A 22,059-nucleotide genomic window follows, 5' to 3' on the forward strand; every position below is an offset into this window, starting at 1 on the left:
GTCCTGATTCCATTAAGGAAATAGAGTATGCCATGTGTCGGAGGCATAATTGGTGTTTAGTTTTTACATCAACTACCAGTACCTGTACCCTCAACTGTGCATTGGGGTTGGGGGGTACAGTCATTGAAGCTCAGATTCCTTCAGCCTGCAGTGTAACTTTCAGTTCTTGAAGAGATTAGGCAGCTGTGAGCTCTTTATGTAAGTGTTCTGTCTGTGTTTAGATGTAAACCTAGTTTGCCCAAACTAAAAACCCATGGAAGGCTTTGAAGTAACTTTATTACCATTAGCTCACTGTTCCTCATTAATGGTTACTAGCCCTTTGTGATGGCTTTCTCTTCAGGCTTGATAGTTACTGTGGCTTTCACAGCGAGGACTCTGCAGATTGAGTCCAGATGTGTTTGTTATGCATCCCAGCACTAAGGAAACCTGACTTTCTATCCCACTGCTGGCTGAGTCTGTGCACAATAGGGTGTGACATCAGGATTATGTCACCCATGAGAGTCTTGCCTCCGGGTCCGACTGATAAGTACAAGATGACATTTCATAAGACAGGCTTAAATCACCAAAATACTAGTCACTTTAATGTTCAGATGCTTACAGAATTAAAAACAGGACGGTTATGCCAGCAAATTCTTAAGATGTAAGAGTATGTAGTCAGACGGCTGTATCAAGGTCCCTTCCCTAACTTGCTTTTAGCCAGCTCAAAGCCTAATGAGTCAACTTTGCAGTAGTCTATGTAATTATGCAGGCTGGGATGAGTTTTTTAGAAGGGGCAAGAGGAAAGCAAGATGAGCATATTGGGAAACATAATTAAGTTGCTCTTGACCTGATTCTCTTTTGCAGTGCTTCATTGTTGGTGCATCTGTATGCAGACTTCTAAAGCACCCTTGAGAACTCTGATGCACATCAGAGTTGTTGTTCTCTCCCTTGGGCTCCAATGTTGCACTATCCTTAGTGTATAGAATCTGAACACAAGAGTTGGAAAAGTCCTGTTAGATCATCTGTTGTCCTCACAGCACACGTTCCTTCATTGCTTGGACAGTGAAACCTATGTTAGGGAGTTCTGCTACTTCCTTAGGAAATCATTCCACAGTCTCTTACTTTGCTATCAGGAAGTCTTTCATAATATTCACACTAAATTTTCTGTGTAACTTTCTCCAGTTATTCCTGGCTACACTTATTGCACACTGAAATCCCTTTTCTGGTTAGTATTTCAATCTTCAGTAATTTATTCATTGTTCTATGTTCTCTTCTCTCAAGGTAGACTGAGCTACAGCTCCGTAGACAGTAAATAGGGGCTAGATCTGAAATCGGCCCTTGGAATATCTGGCAGTTACGATCTGGACTGGGGAGCTCAAGAGTGTCACTGTGCACTCGATCTGCTGACTCTCGTGTGCACCTAGAAAGTGGTGGAGGATACTTTCAGTTTGAGATGAGTGCTACACTGCTATTTGTACCTCTGAAAGCTCTCCCCCACAACGTCTTAAAGAATACAGTGTTTTTAATGAATCAACTGTTTCAGACTCTGAAGGCTAATTCATCAGTGAATAATAGCTCTTGTTGTAACCTGACTGGTTAGAGTAAACTTGATGTATGAATTAATATGCCATACAATATCTGTGCCAAGCATGATTTCAGTAAATTTAATGCCTCGTACACAAGACATGGTTTTTTACTTTAGGCCTCCCATCTTTTCTATCAAATATATTTTAATATTCAGTTTTATGCTCCAAATAAGAATAACACGTTTCAAAGTGGTAAGTGCAAATACAGGGATTGTTTTGTGTAGATCAGTAAAGGTGAGTGGCTGGTGGATTTAATGAGGCTCAACTCTAGGTTTATTGCATCTTTCTTTACAACAGCAGTGTGACTTGTCCTCCACTTACTAGATTCACACCCAAACTGCAGGTGGAGTAGACAGTGGTGCTCCTGAGTTCTCCAATCTAGTTTGTAAGGGCATGAATAGTTTGAGGGCCTTCAAGATCTAATTCCTATCAGTGTATTGCAGACCTGTAATTCAGCATACCTAGCTGTAGTGTGTCACAAGACTGCTGTATGAAGCTGCTTATCCCTGTACTGTATTTGTGTTAATTTCCCTGAAGGAAGGGCTAGGCCTTTAACTGTATTTAGATTTTGGGGCCTCCACCAGGACCCTTTCTGTAACTATGTGCCCTCTAGGTGCTGAACTGCTTATTTAAACAAGTCTCGGGCTCCACTGTGTACCTTAAGAGACTGACATAATTCTAGTTTATTTTGGAACAGCATGTGTGAGCTATTGTAGTTTGCAGAATGTAAAACTTGTCTGAGACTTCATTAAATATGCAGCGGGTTCTCTACAGAATGGCCTGCTGTTGGTCAAACTGATGGGTGTAGGTGAAAGGCTTGCAAGCAAGTCTCTGCCTCCTGCGGTTTAATGAGCCAGTTCTGTAACTGGAGGTGGACCATGGTGTTATAAGGTGACTCAATCTTTTATGTATGAAGGCTAATGGTAGTCTGTTTGCTGGCAACTTCTCAGAGAGGTTTTGGTCATGAAATTTCAAGCATGAGGTGCTGTAGAATGGTTGGGAAAACTAAATGGGGAATTTCATTTTTGACAATGGTACTGTATTGAAAGCCACTGAATCCAGGTTTCTAGGCAACTTCTGACTTTTAACTGTGCCATTGTTTGAGTACTGTTCTCCTAACATGCAGCATTATTACTCTTTACAGCTCTCCTTGCAGTTTGTCATCCAGCCGCAGTCCAGATGTGCACTTAAGTGTAACTGGCATTGAAGTTGCACATACCTAGCTTGATTGGTATGTTAGCTCATGGGACTGTTGCACCTGTGTGTGCTGGAAAGCATTTCTGTAAAATACCTGTACAGAATCCACAGGCATATTTTGGGACATGTTCATTAAACTGTGGTGGAAAAACAGCTGGGCTGAGTACACAAATATCTTTTTTCATGTTTTTAAGTATTTAGGCAACTTAACTTCATATGGCTATGTTCCTGATTGTGTGGGAGATGTGAGGAAGGAAAGAAAATAACTTTGAATTGTCTCTACTCAAGCCAGTAGAAAGCATGATTATCTGCCCATTTTCCCATATCAAACTGTCCTGTACATTCTGATCCCTGTTGTTTTATTATTGAACAGTATTCTGAATTTTCTTGCTGCTGTAAATCTGGGATGGGGAGAAGGTCAGTGGTGAAATTACCTGATGATAAAACTGAACTCTTTCTGCAGCTTTAAAATCTTTCTATGCATGAGCTAGGAATGTGCAGTTAGTTTCAATAAATGGCATGACAATATCTCTTTTCTTGCTAAAACTTCCCATTTCCTTTATACTTAGAACACAAATTTGCAAGAGAACAGTTAATTTTGGGTGGGGGAAGTACATGATGAAAGTTGTGCTGTCATCTGTCCTAACAGCCAGTTAACTTCTGCCTTCAAGTAGATTCCTCTATTGACCTCCCTGTGGTATTCAGTCACCACTTAGAACTACCGGAAAAACAGCAGCCCTTCTGATGGTGATTTTAATGTTTATAGATGAATCCTCAAAAGCTCATTTGGTTTTGGGAGACAATAGGACTCTTTCCTATATCGATATAAGATGTAGAGACTCACTTCTATGTGCTGACCAGCTGCTCCTGTTACCCTGCAATTGCAAGAAGCATCCATATAATTATGTAGAAAAAAATCAAAGTGAATAGTGTCACTTTACCAAATCCAGTCTGAAGCACCACTTAACATTTTAAAATGGTTTTCATAAACAAATGGTATTGGTACCTGGCATCAGGTTTTTTGGCTGAATGTTGTGCTGGAAGACTCATGAGCCAGATACAAAAACCCACCCGCTGTCTTTGGCACTAGATTACCTGCTGGAAAATGCCCATGTGTTTTTATGGATGTGACTTGGTTCTAATGAAATGGAGAGCCGTAGCTTGTTTTTATTGCTGTGTGATGGAAACTCACTTTCCTAGGGTAGAGTCCAAAATTCATACCAAGTGTTGTGGGAAGTGGTGCCATTGGAAGCTAATGTAATCAATTATCTGTTCTTAAATGGTAAAATAAAGTGATCAATTTGTCCTTTTTTTTTCTTTTTTTTTGGTGGTGTGCTACTGGGGAGAAGGGGAACTTCCTGCCCTATCCCAACCTTCCTGAAGTTGTAACTTTGTTCTGGCCAACCTTGAACTCTCTGGAGTTCCTTAAACAAGTTTCCATCCTATGTGTCCACCCTCCTAAACTTCAAACACTTCATAAAGGTTTGGATCTCTCTTAACTTAAATATTTTTTTATTCTCAGATTCATAAAGTAGGTCATTTTTTTTTTTTTTTTTTTTTTTTAGTGTGACATTTTTAGTGTAAAACTTTTTTTCCAGAAGTTCTGTGGTTGAGGAGTAATGGACATAGAAGCTGGATACCTGACCATGACATTCAAACTACAAGGGACTTCCAGTGAAAAATGACATGCTACTCTAAATGTTATATGGAGAGAGCTATTGATCTATTGGATCTAATGCCTTTTCAATAATTCCATGGATCAATCTCTTGTGCATGGTAAATATTTCCTGAAACATAACTTTAAATCTCTGAAACAACAGTTTTTCAGCAGTCTTTATTGAAGGTTGGTTACCCCCTGAATCCTCCATAATATAGGGATGTGTGTAAATCAGCAGTGCAGCCTTCTGATTTCTGATAAAGGGGCTGGCTGGTTAGCCCAACCAACATGCTGTGTTTTTTTTAGTATTTCCTTGTTGCAAAATCTTGCCCCTGCTTTTCCATACCAAAGTATAATCTGGAGTCCTTAAACTGAGGTAGACTTGAGTTCCCAGCTATTCTTATTAGCTTTGAAAAAATGTATTCTCTCATTTGGGAAGCCTTGCAAAGCACTGGAAGTTGCTCAGGAACATAAGAATTGCCATGCCAAATCAGACCTGTGGATCATCTAATCAGTATCCTGTCTAGAGTGAGCAGATGTCCCGATTTTATAGGGACGGTCCCAATATTTGGGGCTTTTTCTTATATAGATGCCTATGACCCCCACCCCATTCCGATTTGTCACACTTGCTATCTGGTCACCCTAATCCTGCCTCTGACAGTTGTTAGCTACCAGATGCTTCCGAGGAAGATTTAAGATAATCTGCCCCTCACTGCAGTTACAGGCACTACTACCCAGAAAACTCAGAGGGGCATGTATCAAGAATAGGAATTCATGTAGACTGTTCTCTCAGAGAAGAAGGTCCTTGATAGATTCCAGTTCTTCACTGTTTGTAGTTCCCTTGACCTGACCCTGTTTTCCAGTTCACCCATGCTTTTCCTTTCTTCACTATAGAAAGCATCAGTGTATGCCATACAGCACAATTTTCCAAGTCAGTAACCCACCTTTCTCCTTAGTTTTTAATAAGTGCCTTTGTCTTATCTATGGCTGACAGACTTTCTTAGATATAGTCCAATCTTTGTGCAGCAAATTCATGCTTACAAATGTAGTATTCAATTCCTGCCAATTTGTGTCTGTCCAGTTTTCTGTTATATTGTGGCCACTTAACCTGTAGAATCATCTTTATTTTTCCTGGAGAAAGCCAGTTTAAAGAAATGTTCTGCTCTTTAAGCTTGACTTTCTGGGTATTTCTCAGACGTGTCCCACACCGGTATATGTGTTATAAAAACTCTGATTAGGGAGGAAGAGACCCTGAAATCTAAAATTTAGTCTCTGTATGACTATGGCTGAAATTTAGTGCTTCTGATCAATGATACTATATACTTTCTCCTCAGGAACACCAGTGAATTTTTGGAATAATAAAATATTGGTGAAGCGTACAGCAGACTTTGGCTAATATTTATCCCACTGTATCTAGAACATGACTGCATTCAATTGTTTGCATTGTCGTTTGGGTCTCAAGATACCTAAGCCGGCTATGGCAAAGTAACTTTATTGAAATAGTATGTTAGTATTTAAAACAATATTAATACTATATTTGATTCATTAAATATACAAAGACTAGTTAAAGTGTTTCCATGTGTATGCTGTTAGTTCTGGCGGGAGGTTCTTCAGATGGTTTTATGTGGTTTCAAACAACATTTTAGCACATTCTTAAAATACCCACAAAAGCCTTTATGTAAAATCTCATAAATGTGAACCACATAAAAATTATTTTTTCCTGTTTCATGTCATTAGGATCAAAGTACAGTAGGTAAGAATAAATTTCCAAAAACCTTCTTGTAGCCCCTCTCTTAATTAATGTTTCAGGCTCAGAGCAAGCTCATAAAATGTGTAGTGGGGAAACTGTCTGTATATCCTTTAATAATCTCGTTGACTGCCAGTTCACCCACAGTGATTTTTTAGCACACTTGCTATGGAGGCAGATGTGGTTTCTCTTCTCTTCTCTTTTCCAATGAAGCATCAGTCAGGCTGGAACTTGTGCCTTGCAGTTCCTTAGAAAACACATTGATCAATGGAGAAGTTAAAATCCATTCCGAAATGCCTCAGGAGAAATGAATGGTTATTTGTAGCCCAACAGAGTTCTGGCATCAGCATGTCTGCTCAGTTGAAGGGTTTTTCCTTTTTAATGCAATAATGTCTCTGGATAACAATACTTCATAGGACAGTGCTATATGCTTGTTTGTTACTAAATGCGAAATCTGTGCTTGCTGATACATAGTGATGGTCCCTCACTGGAAACTAACTACTATAATATTGAATGTTTGTAATTGTATGTTTGGTAATTTATACATTATGTCCAGTCGTGAATAATAGCTAGCAGTATGAGAGACTATTTAAACAGGAAAGCATAAACAATCCAAATTAAAATCATGCTATTAAATGGTATGACAAATCTTAAACCTTATGATATGAATGTTGAACTCTTGTAGCTGTGTAAGTCATGTATGTACAAAGTAAAGAGAAGCGGGGACTGAAATTCTTTGCTGTGGCAGTTAAATTACCAAAATCTGAGTTTTCTGTGCACTGTGGGAGAATATGAATGTTTTACATCTCTTGCACAAGGAGAGCTTGAGATTCACAATAGACACTTGCTAAATTGGGAAGAAGCAACTGTGTACCAATTATCATGCTAAAATGCTACAGGATTACAGTTGCAGTCTGCTAAAAGCAAAAATTTAATCATATGCTCCCCGATTCCTACTATATTTATGCTTACTTTACAGTGGATATTTCATCCACCACATGTATAACATGATACTAAAGGTGTAAAGCAGTTAGATCAGCAAAAGAGCAGGTGTGGGGTTTTACAGAGTTCATAGTTCTCACAATTTTGCAAGAATGTACTTTTTGGCCACTAAAGAAATGAGATTCAGTGTTTTAGGTTTATTCCCTGGTTTACCACCAGCTCCCAGGCAGGATACCAGGTGAACTAATATTTAAACTTAGTCAATACCTTCTTGGACAATATGGAGATTGCCTGCCTCAAGTGGTATACAAAATACTTTATTACGTGCCCACCAATGGAACAATTGGCATCAGATGGCCATGTAAAAAACCTTGGCTTTCTGAAAAGATCTCTGATATGTTAGTGAAAAAGGCAAAAGCACACAAGTACATAAACAGCTGAAAGACATTTTCTTGGCCACAACAAAACATGGCATCAAGTCTCTGGGTGATGAAGCAGAAGACAGCCTGAAGTATGACAGTCTGCCTGTGGAGTCTTACGTACCTGAGTGGCAGCCATAGACAGCCTTTTAACATTCCCATCATGAAACCAGATGGCTCTCCTTGTTCATTGATGAACCAGGCCTTGGACAGAAGGAAAACAAACACCTTATGAATGTGTGCTGCACCATGCACGTACTGATGACTGTGGGCATCAGGCAAAGTACCCGCTTTCTGCATGAAATCCATGTCTTGCTTATGGATGCAAAGTTCAGGATCTATCAAGTCTGTGTACTATCTGTATCGCTGTATGGGTCAGAAACCTGGCCCCTCTTACAGGCAGCCTTGGAGTGGCTAGAGACATTATATATGTGCTGTCAGCCTCATTCTGAGCATAAACTGGTTTGACTTTGTGCAATATGTCATCAGCTCACAGAGATCTGGCTTGCCTTCAGTCACTCATGTTGAAAAGTAGTGGTACATTCTTTTCAGCCATGTTGTCAGGAGGGACAAAAACATCCCTGCACACCATACGCTTAAACTGTCCATGGACACATGAAAGGGTGCCTGCCCTGACCCTACGTGGCACAGTCTGCAGGCCCAGCCCAGAAATTTGTGTATTCACAGGATTGAACCAAATCTGGAAACTTTACTACACAATACGTGGTGTGGCACCATCAATAGTGGTCACTCTGGCTGGCACAACAGTCGTCTGTTCAACTGGCCCTTTGTTTCTAAGAACTTTGGTTTCAGTTTAACTCTGATAGCAATAAATCAAAATGTCAGCTTTCTTCACACAAACCTCAGACTGCAGCATAAAGCCACCTATTTGCTCCCTTTTGTCTTAATTAGCAGACTTTGCTATAAAGAACGTCCAGACTCTCTCAGTAGTGAGAAGGAAAAGCTATACTATAAAATAGTCTTTGCTTTCAGCCTGGTTTGTTGCTTGTTCTGGAACAGCTGTTGCAGTTAATTGGAATCAGAAGAGTTGTTTGCTCGAGTCGGATAGAAACCCATAACTACCTCTGTTTCTCACTAACCCATGTAAGGTTTTTATTCTCCTTAAGAGAATATGAATGTTATTAAAATGAACGATGTAAAATTATTCAAACTGTTAAGTTCTTGGGTATCTAGTAAGTTCTTAACAGCACTCCAAATTTTTTTCTTCTGAAATTTGGAGACTTTTGTTTATCTTGGATCTTTATTCTGTGGCTCAGTCTTGGATTCTGCTCACTTATACATATTGGCCTTCTTCCTGCAGGTATTTTGAAGGTGGAGTCTCCTCTGTCTACCTCTGGGATCTGGATCATGGCTTTGCTGGTGTGATCCTTATTAAGAAAGCTGGAGATGGATCAAAGAAGATTAAGGGGTGCTGGGATTCCATTCACGTTGTGGAAGTTCAGGTACAGTCTTTGGTACAGCTGATCTTTCTAAATAAAAACAAAAGCCAGTTAATTCCAGACAATTAAGAGGCACAGGTGTTCAGCTGAACAATGCAATATTGTGTTGGGGCTGTGTAAACCTTTCCTCCATTAATTTTTTAAAATTCCCTTAGGCGATTTGGATGAAGATAAGTCAGGGCTGTAATCAAAAAGATCCCAGGAGGACTGAAAATATGTTCTTTTCTGTGCATGTGACCATGAGCTTTTTTAATTTAAAGGTCTACAGATAAATATAACTGATTAGGTAATAAAAAGAGGGTATTAGGGAGTTAAATTGTTCAAACTAATTTGCCTTTAGAAAAGTGTGTGTGTGTGTGTGTGTGTGTGTGTGTGTGTCCATTTTAAAATATGAAACATTGACTTCAGTGTGGCTATTCAGCTGTTCATTTCAATCCTGCAGCTGTGACCCTCCCATGCTTTGCCACCTTTAGGTTTTAACGTCTCTCCACCTTCTTTCCCACCTCTTTCCTTTCAGGAAAAGTCCAGCGGTCGCACTGCCCATTACAAGTTGACCTCCACGGTGATGCTATGGCTGCAGACTAACAAAACTGGTTCCGGTACTATGAACCTTGGAGGGAGCCTTACCAGACAGGTACTACAATACGCTAGCATTAGAGGGTGTGTCTACACAGGGATAAAAGATCCACAGCATAGCTGCAGCTGGCTGTGGGGCTTGAGCTGAGGGGCTAAAAATTGCAATGTAGGTAGTAGGGCTCAGGCTGGAGCCTGAGCTCTGGGACCCTGCACCCTCACAGGGTCCCCAGCCCAAGCCCAAATATCTATACAGTGATTTTTCTTCAGCCCTGGCTCGCAACCCCCTGAGCAGAGTCAGCTGACCCAGGCCAGCCTTGGGTTTTCTATCCCTCAGTAGACCTACCCAGAGTGTCTTACAAACCTAAGACATGTCTTTCGTTATTTGTATTGCCATACCACCCAAAAGCCCCAATCAGGATTAGAGGCCCCATTGTGTTAGGCGCTGTATACATAGCGAGGTTTTCCTGTTGCGATCACAATTCATTAAGACAAGTAACACTTTTCAGTGGCTCCGTTACCACATGACGCTTCCCTTGCCAGTGGTAACACACTCAACAAAAATAATAAATTCAGTAGGAATTTGGGTTTCCTTGTCAGTCTTTTAATGCTGTGCTTGGGGTGGCCTTGCTGAATTTTCACAGCTTCTACTTACTTGCTTTCATGATGAATATCCTTTAGGTTAGATCTTGCATAGCTACAGGTGGACTTATTCATTTTGCTCCTGCCTGCACTTACAAGATCAGGCTGCATTATAAACATGTCTCTATCTAAAGCCAGCCTGGCCTGTGAGATTAATCCTGTATCTTGCATGGATTCTTGTGATTGTTGATTATAATAACTTTCTTTGCATTTTCCTAAGACTTCAGATACACAGTACTTATCTAAGTGATTTGCTGCTACTGTACCTGAATGTTGTAAAACAAATCCTATTGATCCCTCCTTTTAAGTGTTGGTTCTTCACACCAGTGTTTTAATTGCATTGACCTTTTTCTGCAGTCTTTTGTGAGTAGGATGCCCAGTTTGTTTAAATAGTCATAAGTGTTGCTGCTGAAGGCACATTTTGTGGACAATAGTGGTTAATTGAAATACCGGTAACACATTGCCTGCGATAAGGCAGACAATGCATACTCTACAATAAATAGAACAATTAATGTTGTGTGTGTGTGTGTGTGTCTGTACCAGGCGAAGGGAGAAAGGGGCATGTGTCCATAGAACAGAACTGAAGCACTGTATTGCTATTGGAAGCACTAAAAGTTTGCCATAGACCGCTATGATTTTTCTTTGTTGAATTACAGAAGAAACTGATGGGAAAGTAAAAAAAAAAAAAAAAAATACGCATCTGGAGACAGTTGTGAATTACGTACTCTTTTAAAATGTTTATAGTAATTATGCCTGGGTTATGGTGACCGGGACAAATAATTACTTCTAGGCCTTTCTAATACTTCCAATCATAGCTGTGAAATGGAGGCCAAGGATTTGACTGTGGCCATGGCCTTGCACTGTATGACAGCTCATGCCAAGGAAAACAATAGCCTGTTGAGAATGCTTGTCCTCAGTGCACCTTGGCCTGCACTACTAGGCTTTGTTTAGTTTGACTTTCACTCTCTGGGTTTTAATGAGGAAATTCATGCTTCTGTCATCATTTTAACAACCAATCATGTAATTCATATGTGATGCATTAAAGCAGAGGCCTGCTTCCAATGTAAGTAACTATAAAAAAGCCACTAGGGTAATGATGCACTACCTCTGCACAAACAATGGAAAACTCTGACACTCAAGTTAGCTTCAGGCCTGAGATTTTCTGCTTTGCAAATGCCATAGTAGTTTTATTTATGGAAAATAGCTTTGTGAGAATTGAGTGCAAATGGATAATCAGAAAATCATCAGGCTCTTTTGAAGAGCTATTCTGCTGTGTGTGCAGGAGCTCTGAGGTAGTTGTATGTCTGTCTAGGACATAGTGTGTAATCAGCATTTTGTTTTGAGGTGGCTGGAGTTGTCAACTAGAGTACTTTTCTCTTCATGCTTCAAAACCTGTGTATCCCATCACCTAAGCTGTATCTTATGCCTAGGAACAGACCTATGTATTTTCTTTGGTAGGTTTGTTATACAGTCTACCATAAAGTTCAACACATAAAATCATGTTTTTAATTGAATCAGGTCCTTAATTGGATCTTACCACTGGCATTTTGAAGACACTCTGTATGTCAGGTTACCAGTATAGTTTTGAATAACTTTGGCTATGTAAACTTTTAACTGGTTTGGTCAACTCTCTATTTAAACTAGTACTGCATTGACCACCTTGAGGCCTGAAACAAGAACAGCAGATCTGTCCCTGTGTTTCATTGTAACCTTTTCAGTGTTCACAAGCTCCAAAATACTCTGGCTTGTGATTTGATGGCAGAGAAAAGCTTTGATGACTCAAAAGGGAATTTGACTGAGAGTCATTGTTTGAAGCCAATTTGGTTTCCTTGCCACAAATTGTGTACTTTCCACCAATGACTGGGTTGGTGGAAGAAGCAGGTGCAAAGGAACAACTAATGTAATGCCTCCTAATTTACCCGCTCTGGCAGCTCCAAATAGCTGGACAAGTTTCACATTTAAATATTATGGTGCTGTGCTATGGGAACCATGTGCAGCTTGGAATGGAAACACTTGCGCCTCATTAATTCCCATTCCTGTTGTCTACACTGTGCCTGAGGTTATTCTTCATATGGCCAATCCAGCATTACTGTTACATGCGTGGACAGTGGGGTGAAGGAGTTTCCTTTCTCGATCCTCACATGGTATTTCTCTTCTGCAGTCCTTTTTCATTGGCAGAGTATTGTTGCCCAGCATAGAGACCATATATGTCCTGCTGTGGTCCTCTCTTCCTTGCTTGCTGCTTTTTTTTGCTGTCTTCATCTGGACTCTGTGTGTTTCTTTGGAATAGTGGTTTTCTGCATTTCTGCAACAGAATCCTAGTCTTGCCCAAACTGCTCATCTGTTTGAAGGGTCAGTTAGGTTATTCTTGAATAATGTATATTCTAGTTGGAGAATAACTGTTTATTTTCCAAAAATGTTTATTATGAGTGGCTTTCCCCAAGCCATTTCCTGAGTATTCTAAACATTGGATATGGGCAATCTGGATGTTATACTTTGGTGAAATTATATTGGAGGTAAATATGTAACCCATGTGAATTTAGTGGCACTGTAATTTCACTGTAAAATATTTGTTTGCATGACACTTAGAGTAAGAACTGACATACCTGTTCTTATCCATTCAAACAAGAATCCTTGACAGCTCTAAAGGTTTTGCTATTTAAATACACATTGCAGTTCTGCACCACTCCATGTGCCACAACAGTACTTTTTTGCACTTACAAATGTTCTGGTTTTTATATTTGGAGGTGGTTATGTAAGATTAACTTTTAAAAATAAAATTTGCAGGGGAAGCTTTGCTTTTCTTTGCTTCTGATTGGAGAGATGAAAACTTAGTTGGTTTGCTACTTTTCAAACCAAAAAAGGAATACTTTGTTTCAAACAACTTTTTGTTTTGAAATTTTAAGTTACATTTGTTTTCTTTTACGATAAATTAAGAAGATTGAAACTAAAACAGTGTTTTGATTGACCTTATCAGAAACTTTTCGGGGGTTTCCATTTGTAAATATTTTTGAGATTTTTACTTTTTTGCCTGATTCAAGATGAGGAAAAAATTACTGAAATCACAGAAATTCTCATGGGAATAGGAAGACAGTTTCCTGCTCAGCTCTATACGTATGTATGTAGCCACTTATGCAATGGAAGTATAGTCACCCTCTTATTCTTTGCAGAACTAGACTTCTGTTGGGCTGAAAGGAGAAAAGGTAGACTTTTATCATTACAGTCCACCCCAAAAGGCATGAAATGTCAGCATGAGAATTTTATTTGTGCAGTTGCCTAAGCAAAGATGCAGTCCCAGGCACTTTATGTTCTGGAGACAAGCTTGGACCCAGTTCAAGAGAACTCCAAATTGAGGCAGTGCAGGCCAGGACAGAGGAAGTAACTCCCAGTTTCACATCCGACATTGGCAGGCTTCAGTAAATAGAAGGATTGAGGTTGCAACTCAGAAAGGGACAGAGTGAATCAGTGAATTATATGCAGTCTGCATTGACTAAGAACAACAGAAGGGAGTAGTTGCACCACGGAAAGTGAAATAGGCCACCTTTAACTTGCAGATAAAAGTACAGCTCCTAACAAGAAAAAATACCAGCTGTGTTTAGGTCAAATCCCATTGCCTTGTATGCTGTCCTCCAGTGGATACAAGTGAGCCTGGCTACATGCTGTGTGTTGTCAGTTTCTGAGAAAAATCATGACCCCTCCTTTTTTTTTTTACACGTTGGAAATACTTGTGTAGCTTGACAATTTTTGGGGGGCTGAGGAGTGGTTTCAGTAGTCTGCACTTTTATTCAAGATAAGAACAGCTTGCTCCATCCTACTCCAGTTTATGCAAAGTAGTTGTAACCTTCAGGCTTCTGGCAAATAGTCAAAATGGTCTTTAGTTGGGCAAAGCGTGGGTGCTCCCAGTTTAGAGGTAAAACTAACAGGTGCCGTTCTGAGATTCTTATTATGCACAAAGAACCTGTGTTTTTTGTGAAGTTAGGTTGTACATTGCAAGAAAGTGCCAGTTTGCTGAGAAGGAAGCTGGCTCACAAGTTGTAGTTTATCCACATCTGGAGGTGTGGGAAGGGGAAAATATAAATCTGTAGGGAAAATGCAGCCTGGGATTTCAGATTAAAGCGCCACAGATGTGTGTGCTGATTTTCAGATTTGAAATACATAAATAGTGAAGGTGGAACACTTGCACTGCTGGATGAAGGTTGGTCTGTTGCAAGCTGAGCTTTCCCTGTGTTCAGGGAGAAGTGCCCTGTGATATATTGCTGTGCAATAAAACACCAGTACAGACATTCTGCCATTTATCATAATAGGAAAAGCCTCCCAAACTTGTGCTCTGCAATTAGGCAAGCCATATATTTTAATCAAGTAGAGCTTTCATGTAAAGGCCTATCCCACTGATTTCCAGATGTTGTAGATCTAAGTGAGAAGTAGGGGAATGTATTTCCACCAGAGAGATCTTAAAAGTTCTGGTAGTCACAGACCTTGCGCTCTCCCATAGCAGATGCCCAGTTTCCGAAATGTGCTGTCTCTGGGGCAGGGAGTCAAACCAGTATTTATTTTGGTTCAGTTCAGGTTTGAGTTCAGTTGCATTCAGTGTGTTTGGGTTTAATTTCGGTTCAAGCCACCCAAAAAAAACCCAATTCAGTTACCAGTTTGAACTGGTTCAAATCAAATTTGAGTCTTAGGGGAAGTAAATTAAAAAAGAGAGTTGAAACTTAAAATTGAAACTTATTTTGATTTTTGGCTCTTTGTTTATTTTCATCTTTAACTTTACATGAGGTTTCCTAGTGTTTTTGTGTTGTCAGATAAACACAATTATTTTTCTATGAGCTATTTATTTGAGTGAACTAAACATCTTCTAGTATTTGCTCTTTAATATTGTATGTCTGCAGTGAAAAGATAAACTTGAGTTTTGGGAATGGGCCCTGCCTCAAGTGGGGCAGCTGGAGGGAGGATCTGCCCCAGGATTTAGGATGGGTGGGAGGAAGCCTGTCGAAGTGGAAGAAAGGTTTGGGAGCCTTGGGCTTGAAGAGGTACTAACTTCTGGGACCAGGGAGCATTCCACCTCTTCTCTTCCCAGTGGGGAGTCTCAGAGGGTGCATCTGCACAGCAATAAAAGACCCACAGCACAGAGTTTCAGAGCCCAGGTCATCTGATTCAGGCTGCCTAGCTAAAAATAGCAGTGTAGACATTCAGGCTCAGTTGGAGCAGGGCTCTGAGACCCTCCCACCTCATCTGGTTTCAGAGCCTGGGTCCAGTCTGGGCCCAAATGTCTACACTGCTATTTTTAGCCCTGCAGATTGAGCCCTGTGAGCCCAAGCAAGCTGACCTGGACTCTGGGACTAGCAGTGGGTTTTTTATTGCTGCATGGGTGTAAAGAGATGATATCTCTGGGCCCCCTGCTGCCTCATGTGGTGTGCAGGCTGCTCCTAAGCTTCCCTTCTCCTGCCCTACTCGGGGGTTGGCTGCCTCCTATTTTCATTCTCTTCTTGTTATCCTGGGGCAGGCTTTGCTGGTAGCAATCACATGTATATGTTGTTTTATAATGAAAATAAGATCACAGATTTTAAATATTCAGCTTAAAAATACTAAACCTTTATTCCAACCAGTAACTTTTTTTTTTCAGTTCAGTTCCAATTCAGGTTCAGTTGGTAGGACAAAATGTCTGGTTCAGGTTCGGTTCGGGTTCAAGTAGAAATACCAGTTTGAACTAGTTGTCCCTGGTCTGGAGTTGCCCTGTTTGCTAAATGAATAACATGTTGGGGTACAGTAGAATGAGATTCACTGGTAATCACACAGGGAATTCCTGCTTCTTATGTGAACTTGTCAGACTTTCCAGTTGTCCAGTCACATAATAGCTGGCTTTAGAATGGTGGGGGGGGGAGGATGGATGGAAGAGCATGCATAGACCACAGGGTGCAGAACTGGTTTGCCCTCACAAGATGAGTAGTTTATTAAGGCTTTGAATATACAATTCGGGGAAAGGCATATTTAGGCTGCACTTCTTGAGTAAGTACTTTTGAAGGCCATGCACAAGCAGAAGTCTTCAGTGCAGTTCTGCAAAACTGGCAGTATTGGAATGTGTGGAGTTCACACCCTCAGTTTTACTTTGAGGCATCTGCTTTGAATTTAGAATGAAACTTAGTGGAAACTGCCAAGTTTTGCCTCTCTTGGTGTCCAAACATTTTGATGTTTTTCCCACCTTTAATCCCGTGCTCTGCCTGCTGGCCTAGGCTTCTGAACCTTTGGGTAAAACTGGTCATTTTGAGTTTCCTTAGGGAAGTTTGCACTGCTCCATTCCACAATAGCTGTATATGTTGTTTGGAGTTCTTCAGAGTGACAGGATATAAAGAAAATTCATCCCCCCTTCTGTTACTCTCAGGGACATTCATGATGGACCAAAATACTTATCCAACTTACATTTGTCTTTCATCTTACCTTCTTTTCCTGCAAATAACCTTGCAAAAAGTCCAGACAGCAGTCATCCAGCAGCAGACAGCTGCTATGTTCTACATATGAGATGTTCCAAGTCTCCAACTAGCTATCTAGAGCTTACTATACCCAGAAGAGCAAACTTCCCTCCCAGTTGGACTTGCAGCAGATGGCTCGGGAAATGAGGCAAGGAAGCCAGCCAGTGTGTATCTCAGATGGGAGAAAAGCGACTGAGACATGTAGATGGGACTTGGCTCATTCTGGAGTGTTCGCTTTTTTTAACTGAGCTCATAGGTAGTTGGGGAGTGACAGTGGGAAGATGAGCTGCTTGTTAACATCAATTTACAGAATGGAATTTCCCTTCAAAGTAAATTAACCCCCTTTTATAGCAGCTGGAGGTTTTCTGCTTGAAACCTCACAGTAACAACCCACTGAAGGAGCCTTTTAAAAAAAAAAAAAAAGCTGCTGTTTGTATAACATGCCTGCAGACTGACTCCGAACTCCCTTAAAACAGCCTCTCATAACATCTGGGTTTCTCCAGCACATAAAAATGTTTTCTTTCTGGCAGCAGCTTTTATGGAGATGTAATAAAATAGGTTTTAAAAAAATAATTCTATTTTCAGATTGTGTTTTGCCAGTGAGTGGGGCCTGTCCAGGTGTGGAGGAGATTCAGTGCCTGTGGAAGTAACTCAAGCATTGCCAATGCCAGCACTGTCCCAGCTTTGGTCAATTTACTGATGGCCCCCCAGCCTCACCATAATGTGTTCTTGTATAGTTAAGATTTATGTTCATCCTCTACTACAATCAGATGCTTTTTCTAGGCAACACGTCTCCATTGTATGTAAACAATCTAACTGCGCTGTATAAGGGAAAATTAAACATTCTTCTTCCCTCCTCTCCCCTTACTTCCCAGGTTATATTTTGCCTTCAAGTCTCCAACTTAATTTACATACTCCCTCAGGCTTGTTAGACAACTTAATTTAAAAGGAGAAACCTGTAGCTGCTCTAGATTTTCAGACTAGACCTGGAGGGAGGGTTAGGACCAGATGGATAAGAGAATTCAGTGGGATTACTGAAACCCTTTGAAGAATCCCATCTACCACATCTTTCTCCCTTTTTTGTTTTTATGCCTTCTCAGCACATCTGTATCAGTTGCCTGTCACAGGATGATATTTGCTGGTTGGCCCCATATCTGCATTTAGCAAGAAGAATTTTCACCTAAGGCAGCAGAGGAGCCAGTCTCTTCACTAGCACCACAGGTTTACAGATCACATGGGGTCTCCAGATGAATGCTGCCTTAGGTCGCTCCATGCACAGGCAGAGCTTGTGAAGGGAGTATGGCATTTCAGTGTCAGCTCTAACTTGCTCTCAGTGGAGAACGGAGTTCTAAGTCTCAGTTGGCTCACTGCCTGTCCCCTGTTCAGACTTCCCTAAGCAAAACTGGGGAGTTTACTCATGAAAACGATAGCATCAGTACTGGGGCTAAACTTTGTTTTGGTTGCAGAAACTTCATGTTAAATGTCCAGATGAACTATATGTGCCTTGCAAGCTAGAACCCTCTGTGCCAAGTACTTCTTAGTGTCTAGGACACCTGCACTGTTTCTAACAAAAGATGAATTTTGGTGGAACTTCCTATTTCTGTGTGCCTGCAGTTGGTGGTAGCTGAAGGCTGGGAGTAACCCAAATTATCGCTAATGTTAGCAGACTGTTGCGGTCTTTCCTCCCCAAACCATAGCAGCTTGGGACATCCACTCTATTCCTTCCACTTCTGTTGGAAGATAAATAATTTCCAAAGTGCAGATAACTGGGAAGATCTGAAATTACAGAATTTCCTTCCACATGTGGTTAGAAATAGCACTGAGATGAAGAATAAAAGAAACAGCTGTTTTACAGGAACAGACCCCAGATGTTAGACTGACAGCTCCATGCAATGTGTACCTTATCAGTAGCTCCAGAGGCTATGAATCCAGACAGCTTCTGTGTTCCCCTTCTCTCTGTCCTCATCAAAGGATCTTTGCAGGCACTATGTATCTACTGCAGCCACATAATGGACAGTGCATGGCCAGTCTGCAGTGTACACCTGTCCCTTTTGATTAAGTAGAGTTGATAGGTGAGTGCTGGTGCAAACAGAAAGGATCTCTTATGGCACTGGGGGGTTACTGCATGTGAAATGGAAATGCTGAGAAGTGTTTGAAGGAAGCACTAACATGACTCCTGTGTCTCCAGCCTGGGGACTTCTTGTTCATGTGAGATGATTGCATGAGTTGGCTGGTGTTCTGGTCACTAATGAGATTTGCTTCACAATACTTGAGTGAAGCATTTTATACTTTTGGGGTTTCCCATTTGGCTAACATACAATATGCATTTTATACCTGACCTTATTCCAAAAGAGGCTGCATTTACTTTACTACACTGGCATTTACCCACATTCTCTCATCCCTACTGATAGTATGTGGAACTATTGTGTATCCCTTCCCACCTTATTTCTCCATTACAACTGGTTCTATTTCTTTTTTTCTCCAGATGGAGAAAGATGAAACTGTGAGTGATTCCTCTCCACACATAGCCAATATTGGACGCTTGGTAGAGGTAAGTTCAATTGGACCATCACAGCTTTAGTAATTTATGTTGTACTGAGGCTAAATTTCCCAGTCATCTTTGCTGTCTGAGTTGCACTTTGTGTACCTCACAATAGTTCTTAGCTGTGAAAAGTCTTTCATGCACAATTCTAGTCACTCCTTCCTTATATCCCCCCTCCCCTATACAGTAATAACCTTCCTGGAAATGAAATGGCCCGTGACCTTCGCATTAGTAAACACTTTCCCGCCCACATTGTTTTTTACAGAATTACTTAAAGTAATACCATAGTATGTCGACATGTCAGCGCATAGTAAGTGCACTGGAGTTGCTTCTCACAGCACTTGACTTCAACTGCAATGGTCAGTCCTGTATCCTCAACCTCAAGTCAAGGATAGGATTGCATTAGTTGCTGGAAAAGGCCTGTGGAGCAATACTTGACTTGTTTCACCACACCATATTGTAGGAAGAAGCTCTTATCTCATTGATTTCAGACTTCATAGTCGCTTATTTTGGAAGGAGGAGAGAAAAGCCTTCAGTTAGTTTGTGTGCATAATACTGTTGCTAAAGAAGACCAACCACTCAAAGCATCAAGGATACACACTTGATTTTGGTTTTTGTCAGAGGGAGGCCAGTGATTTAGGCCAGATTGAAGCAGAGCTAGGGGAGAAAGTATCCCTTCCAAACATTGCAGCACAGCCATCGTACCATTAGCCACCAGGTCAGAGAATTCAACTTGGCTCCAGAGAACCCTTGACCTCTTGGGGGGTGCCTTGCATGGCTGACTTGGAACCTGGGAGTTAGTTCCAATTCCTAACACAACAATCAAGAGGGGCCAGGGTGAATGTGCTGCCCTGTTTGCAGTGGGATACAAACAAAGAGTTGGATCTCTGAACAAAAACTGCCCTCTTGTGGCCCTGGACAGGTATTTTGTGTACAAAGTGGATCCTCAGACATCAACCTGAGCTGAATCTCTAGCTCAGGGGTGGCCAACCAGTCAGAGATGAAGAGCCAAAAAATAGCTATTGATAATGCTAAGAGCCACATTTTCTTTACCCTCTGCGAACAATTCACGCTGCGCTGATTCCGGTAGGCAGCTTGTCAGTTTCACTTCTCAATTGACAAGCTCCCCTCCTCCCTTACCCTCCCCTTCAATTTCAGCCCAACTTGTAAATTTCACTTTGCCCTCCACTCTTACCCTCCCCAGACAATTGGCACTGAAATTGGCACTGGATTGGTCACTTTCCCCTCCCTGCTGCTTGTCAATTTCACTTTCCCCTCCCAGGCTGCTTGTCAATTTCAGAGCAAAGAGCAGCAAAGAGGGCAGCCGCATTCAGAGGAGTAAAGTGCCCTGGGTTGGCCACCGCTGCTCTAGCTGTTGGGTAAGGGGGAGTGGTGCATACTGTCTGATATGAGAACTTAAATAATGGGATTCAGCAGGCCAAACCACACTGTGAAAAGCATTGCATCTCTATATGGTCAACTGAGCCAGCAAAGGGGTACAGGTAAGAGAGTGTAGTTATAACAACCATAGAAACAACTGCAATGATTAATAAGTTGCTTTCTCCCTTTCTCCTAGGACATGGAAAACAAAATCAGAAGTACGCTGAATGAGATTTATTTTGGAAAAACAAAGGACATCGTTAATGGGCTGAGGTAATGGATCATCCACAGCTGGCTCTTAGAGCTCACTTATCCCTTCCCCCTCCCCCAGCAGCACTTGCCATATTGTCCAACAGTCAAACAGTGATTGGCATTCCTTTGCTAGAACTTCCCCTTTCCTAGGGAGCCCTTCCAGGTCTCTAATGAGTCACCTCATTGTGTTTCGGGAACATTCACTAGTGGTGGTGTATTTAGAGAACAGTTTCTCTTACACATTTTGATTACAAGAATTTGCAGTACTTTAACCCTTTGTTCCCTATTCAGGAAGAGCATAGCACAATTAGGAACCGTAGCTTGATTATTCAGACTATAGAAGGTCATATGTTTTGGGCAACTAAATTCTGACTCGGAGACCTAAACTTATTCTTAAAAATAATTCTCAAATGCCAAATGAATCATAAGTAACTGGAGATTCTGTGAAAACAGAGCTTGTAGTTTTCTAAAAATGCGCCGTCTCTTTTCTTCCCCCCTCCCTCAGGCTGGACTGTCGCTTACTAGATCAAGTGAATGAGCCAGCTGTGTATTTCTGCAGGGAGGTTGTGTGAGTCTTTGAACCCTTGATCATGACTGATCAGGAACTTTGCATAGCAAGCCCTGGGTTGATATTTCTTTAAACTCTTGAGGGAAAGTGCAGAACTGAGAAGTGGTTGATGCCAAATAAACTCTTCCAAGCTGTAAACTGGAGTCTCCAGCATAGTGCAATAACGCAGAAAACACAATAGACAAATACGCAAAGCCTACAGTTCCCATGTATACTGATGTATGAAAGCATTAGCAGGCCTGCCCTGCAATGATAGAATTATGGTGCTGATAAAACACTTCTGCTGCCATCCTAATGGCAGTTTGGCTGGAGTGGACACTGGTACTTGATGAAGTGCTTGTTGAAAATTAGCCCTCATTTTTCATTGTGGTGTGTGGGGAGTTGACCAGGCAGCTTCCATTAATATCAGATGGAAATATGTAACTGATTATTTTTTCCTGTGAACCTTGAATATCCCTGTAGTTGAGTCTATGCAATATATTTCCCCATACCTCAGTGTACAAGAGCCGCTATTTTGTGCATCAGTGAGATCATCTGTTTGGAACCTTTTATCACTCATAGTATCTGGGTTTGGCTTTTCCTCCTCATCTTTCCTATTTCCTCTGACTTGTGTATTTACACTTGTTCTTCCTGAACTCATTCCTAGTGGCT

General features: G+C 41.1%; 1 protein-coding gene across 3 annotated transcripts in view; it reads left to right on the forward strand.

Moving 5' to 3' along the window:
• Positions 1 to 22,059, forward strand: part of CAPZB (capping actin protein of muscle Z-line subunit beta) — a 97,605-nt gene that overhangs the window by 71,820 nt on the left and 3,726 nt on the right. For all 3 annotated transcript variants that reach the window (XM_067567528.1, XM_067567529.1, XM_067567530.1), the window contains exons 5-8: positions 8,849 to 8,990; positions 9,505 to 9,621; positions 19,152 to 19,217; positions 20,785 to 20,861. In XM_067567528.1, coding sequence (XP_067423629.1) covers positions 8,849 to 8,990; positions 9,505 to 9,621; positions 19,152 to 19,217; positions 20,785 to 20,861 — 402 coding nt within the window. The remainder of the gene's footprint in view (positions 1 to 8,848; positions 8,991 to 9,504; positions 9,622 to 19,151; positions 19,218 to 20,784; positions 20,862 to 22,059) is intronic.

Source organism: Emydura macquarii, unplaced genomic scaffold (assembly GCF_026122565.2).
Source record: "Emydura macquarii macquarii isolate MOO-44397 ecotype Brisbane River unplaced genomic scaffold, CSIRO-AGI_Emac_v2 contig_2768, whole genome shotgun sequence".
Classification (NCBI taxonomy): domain Eukaryota; kingdom Metazoa; phylum Chordata; order Testudines; family Chelidae; genus Emydura; species Emydura macquarii.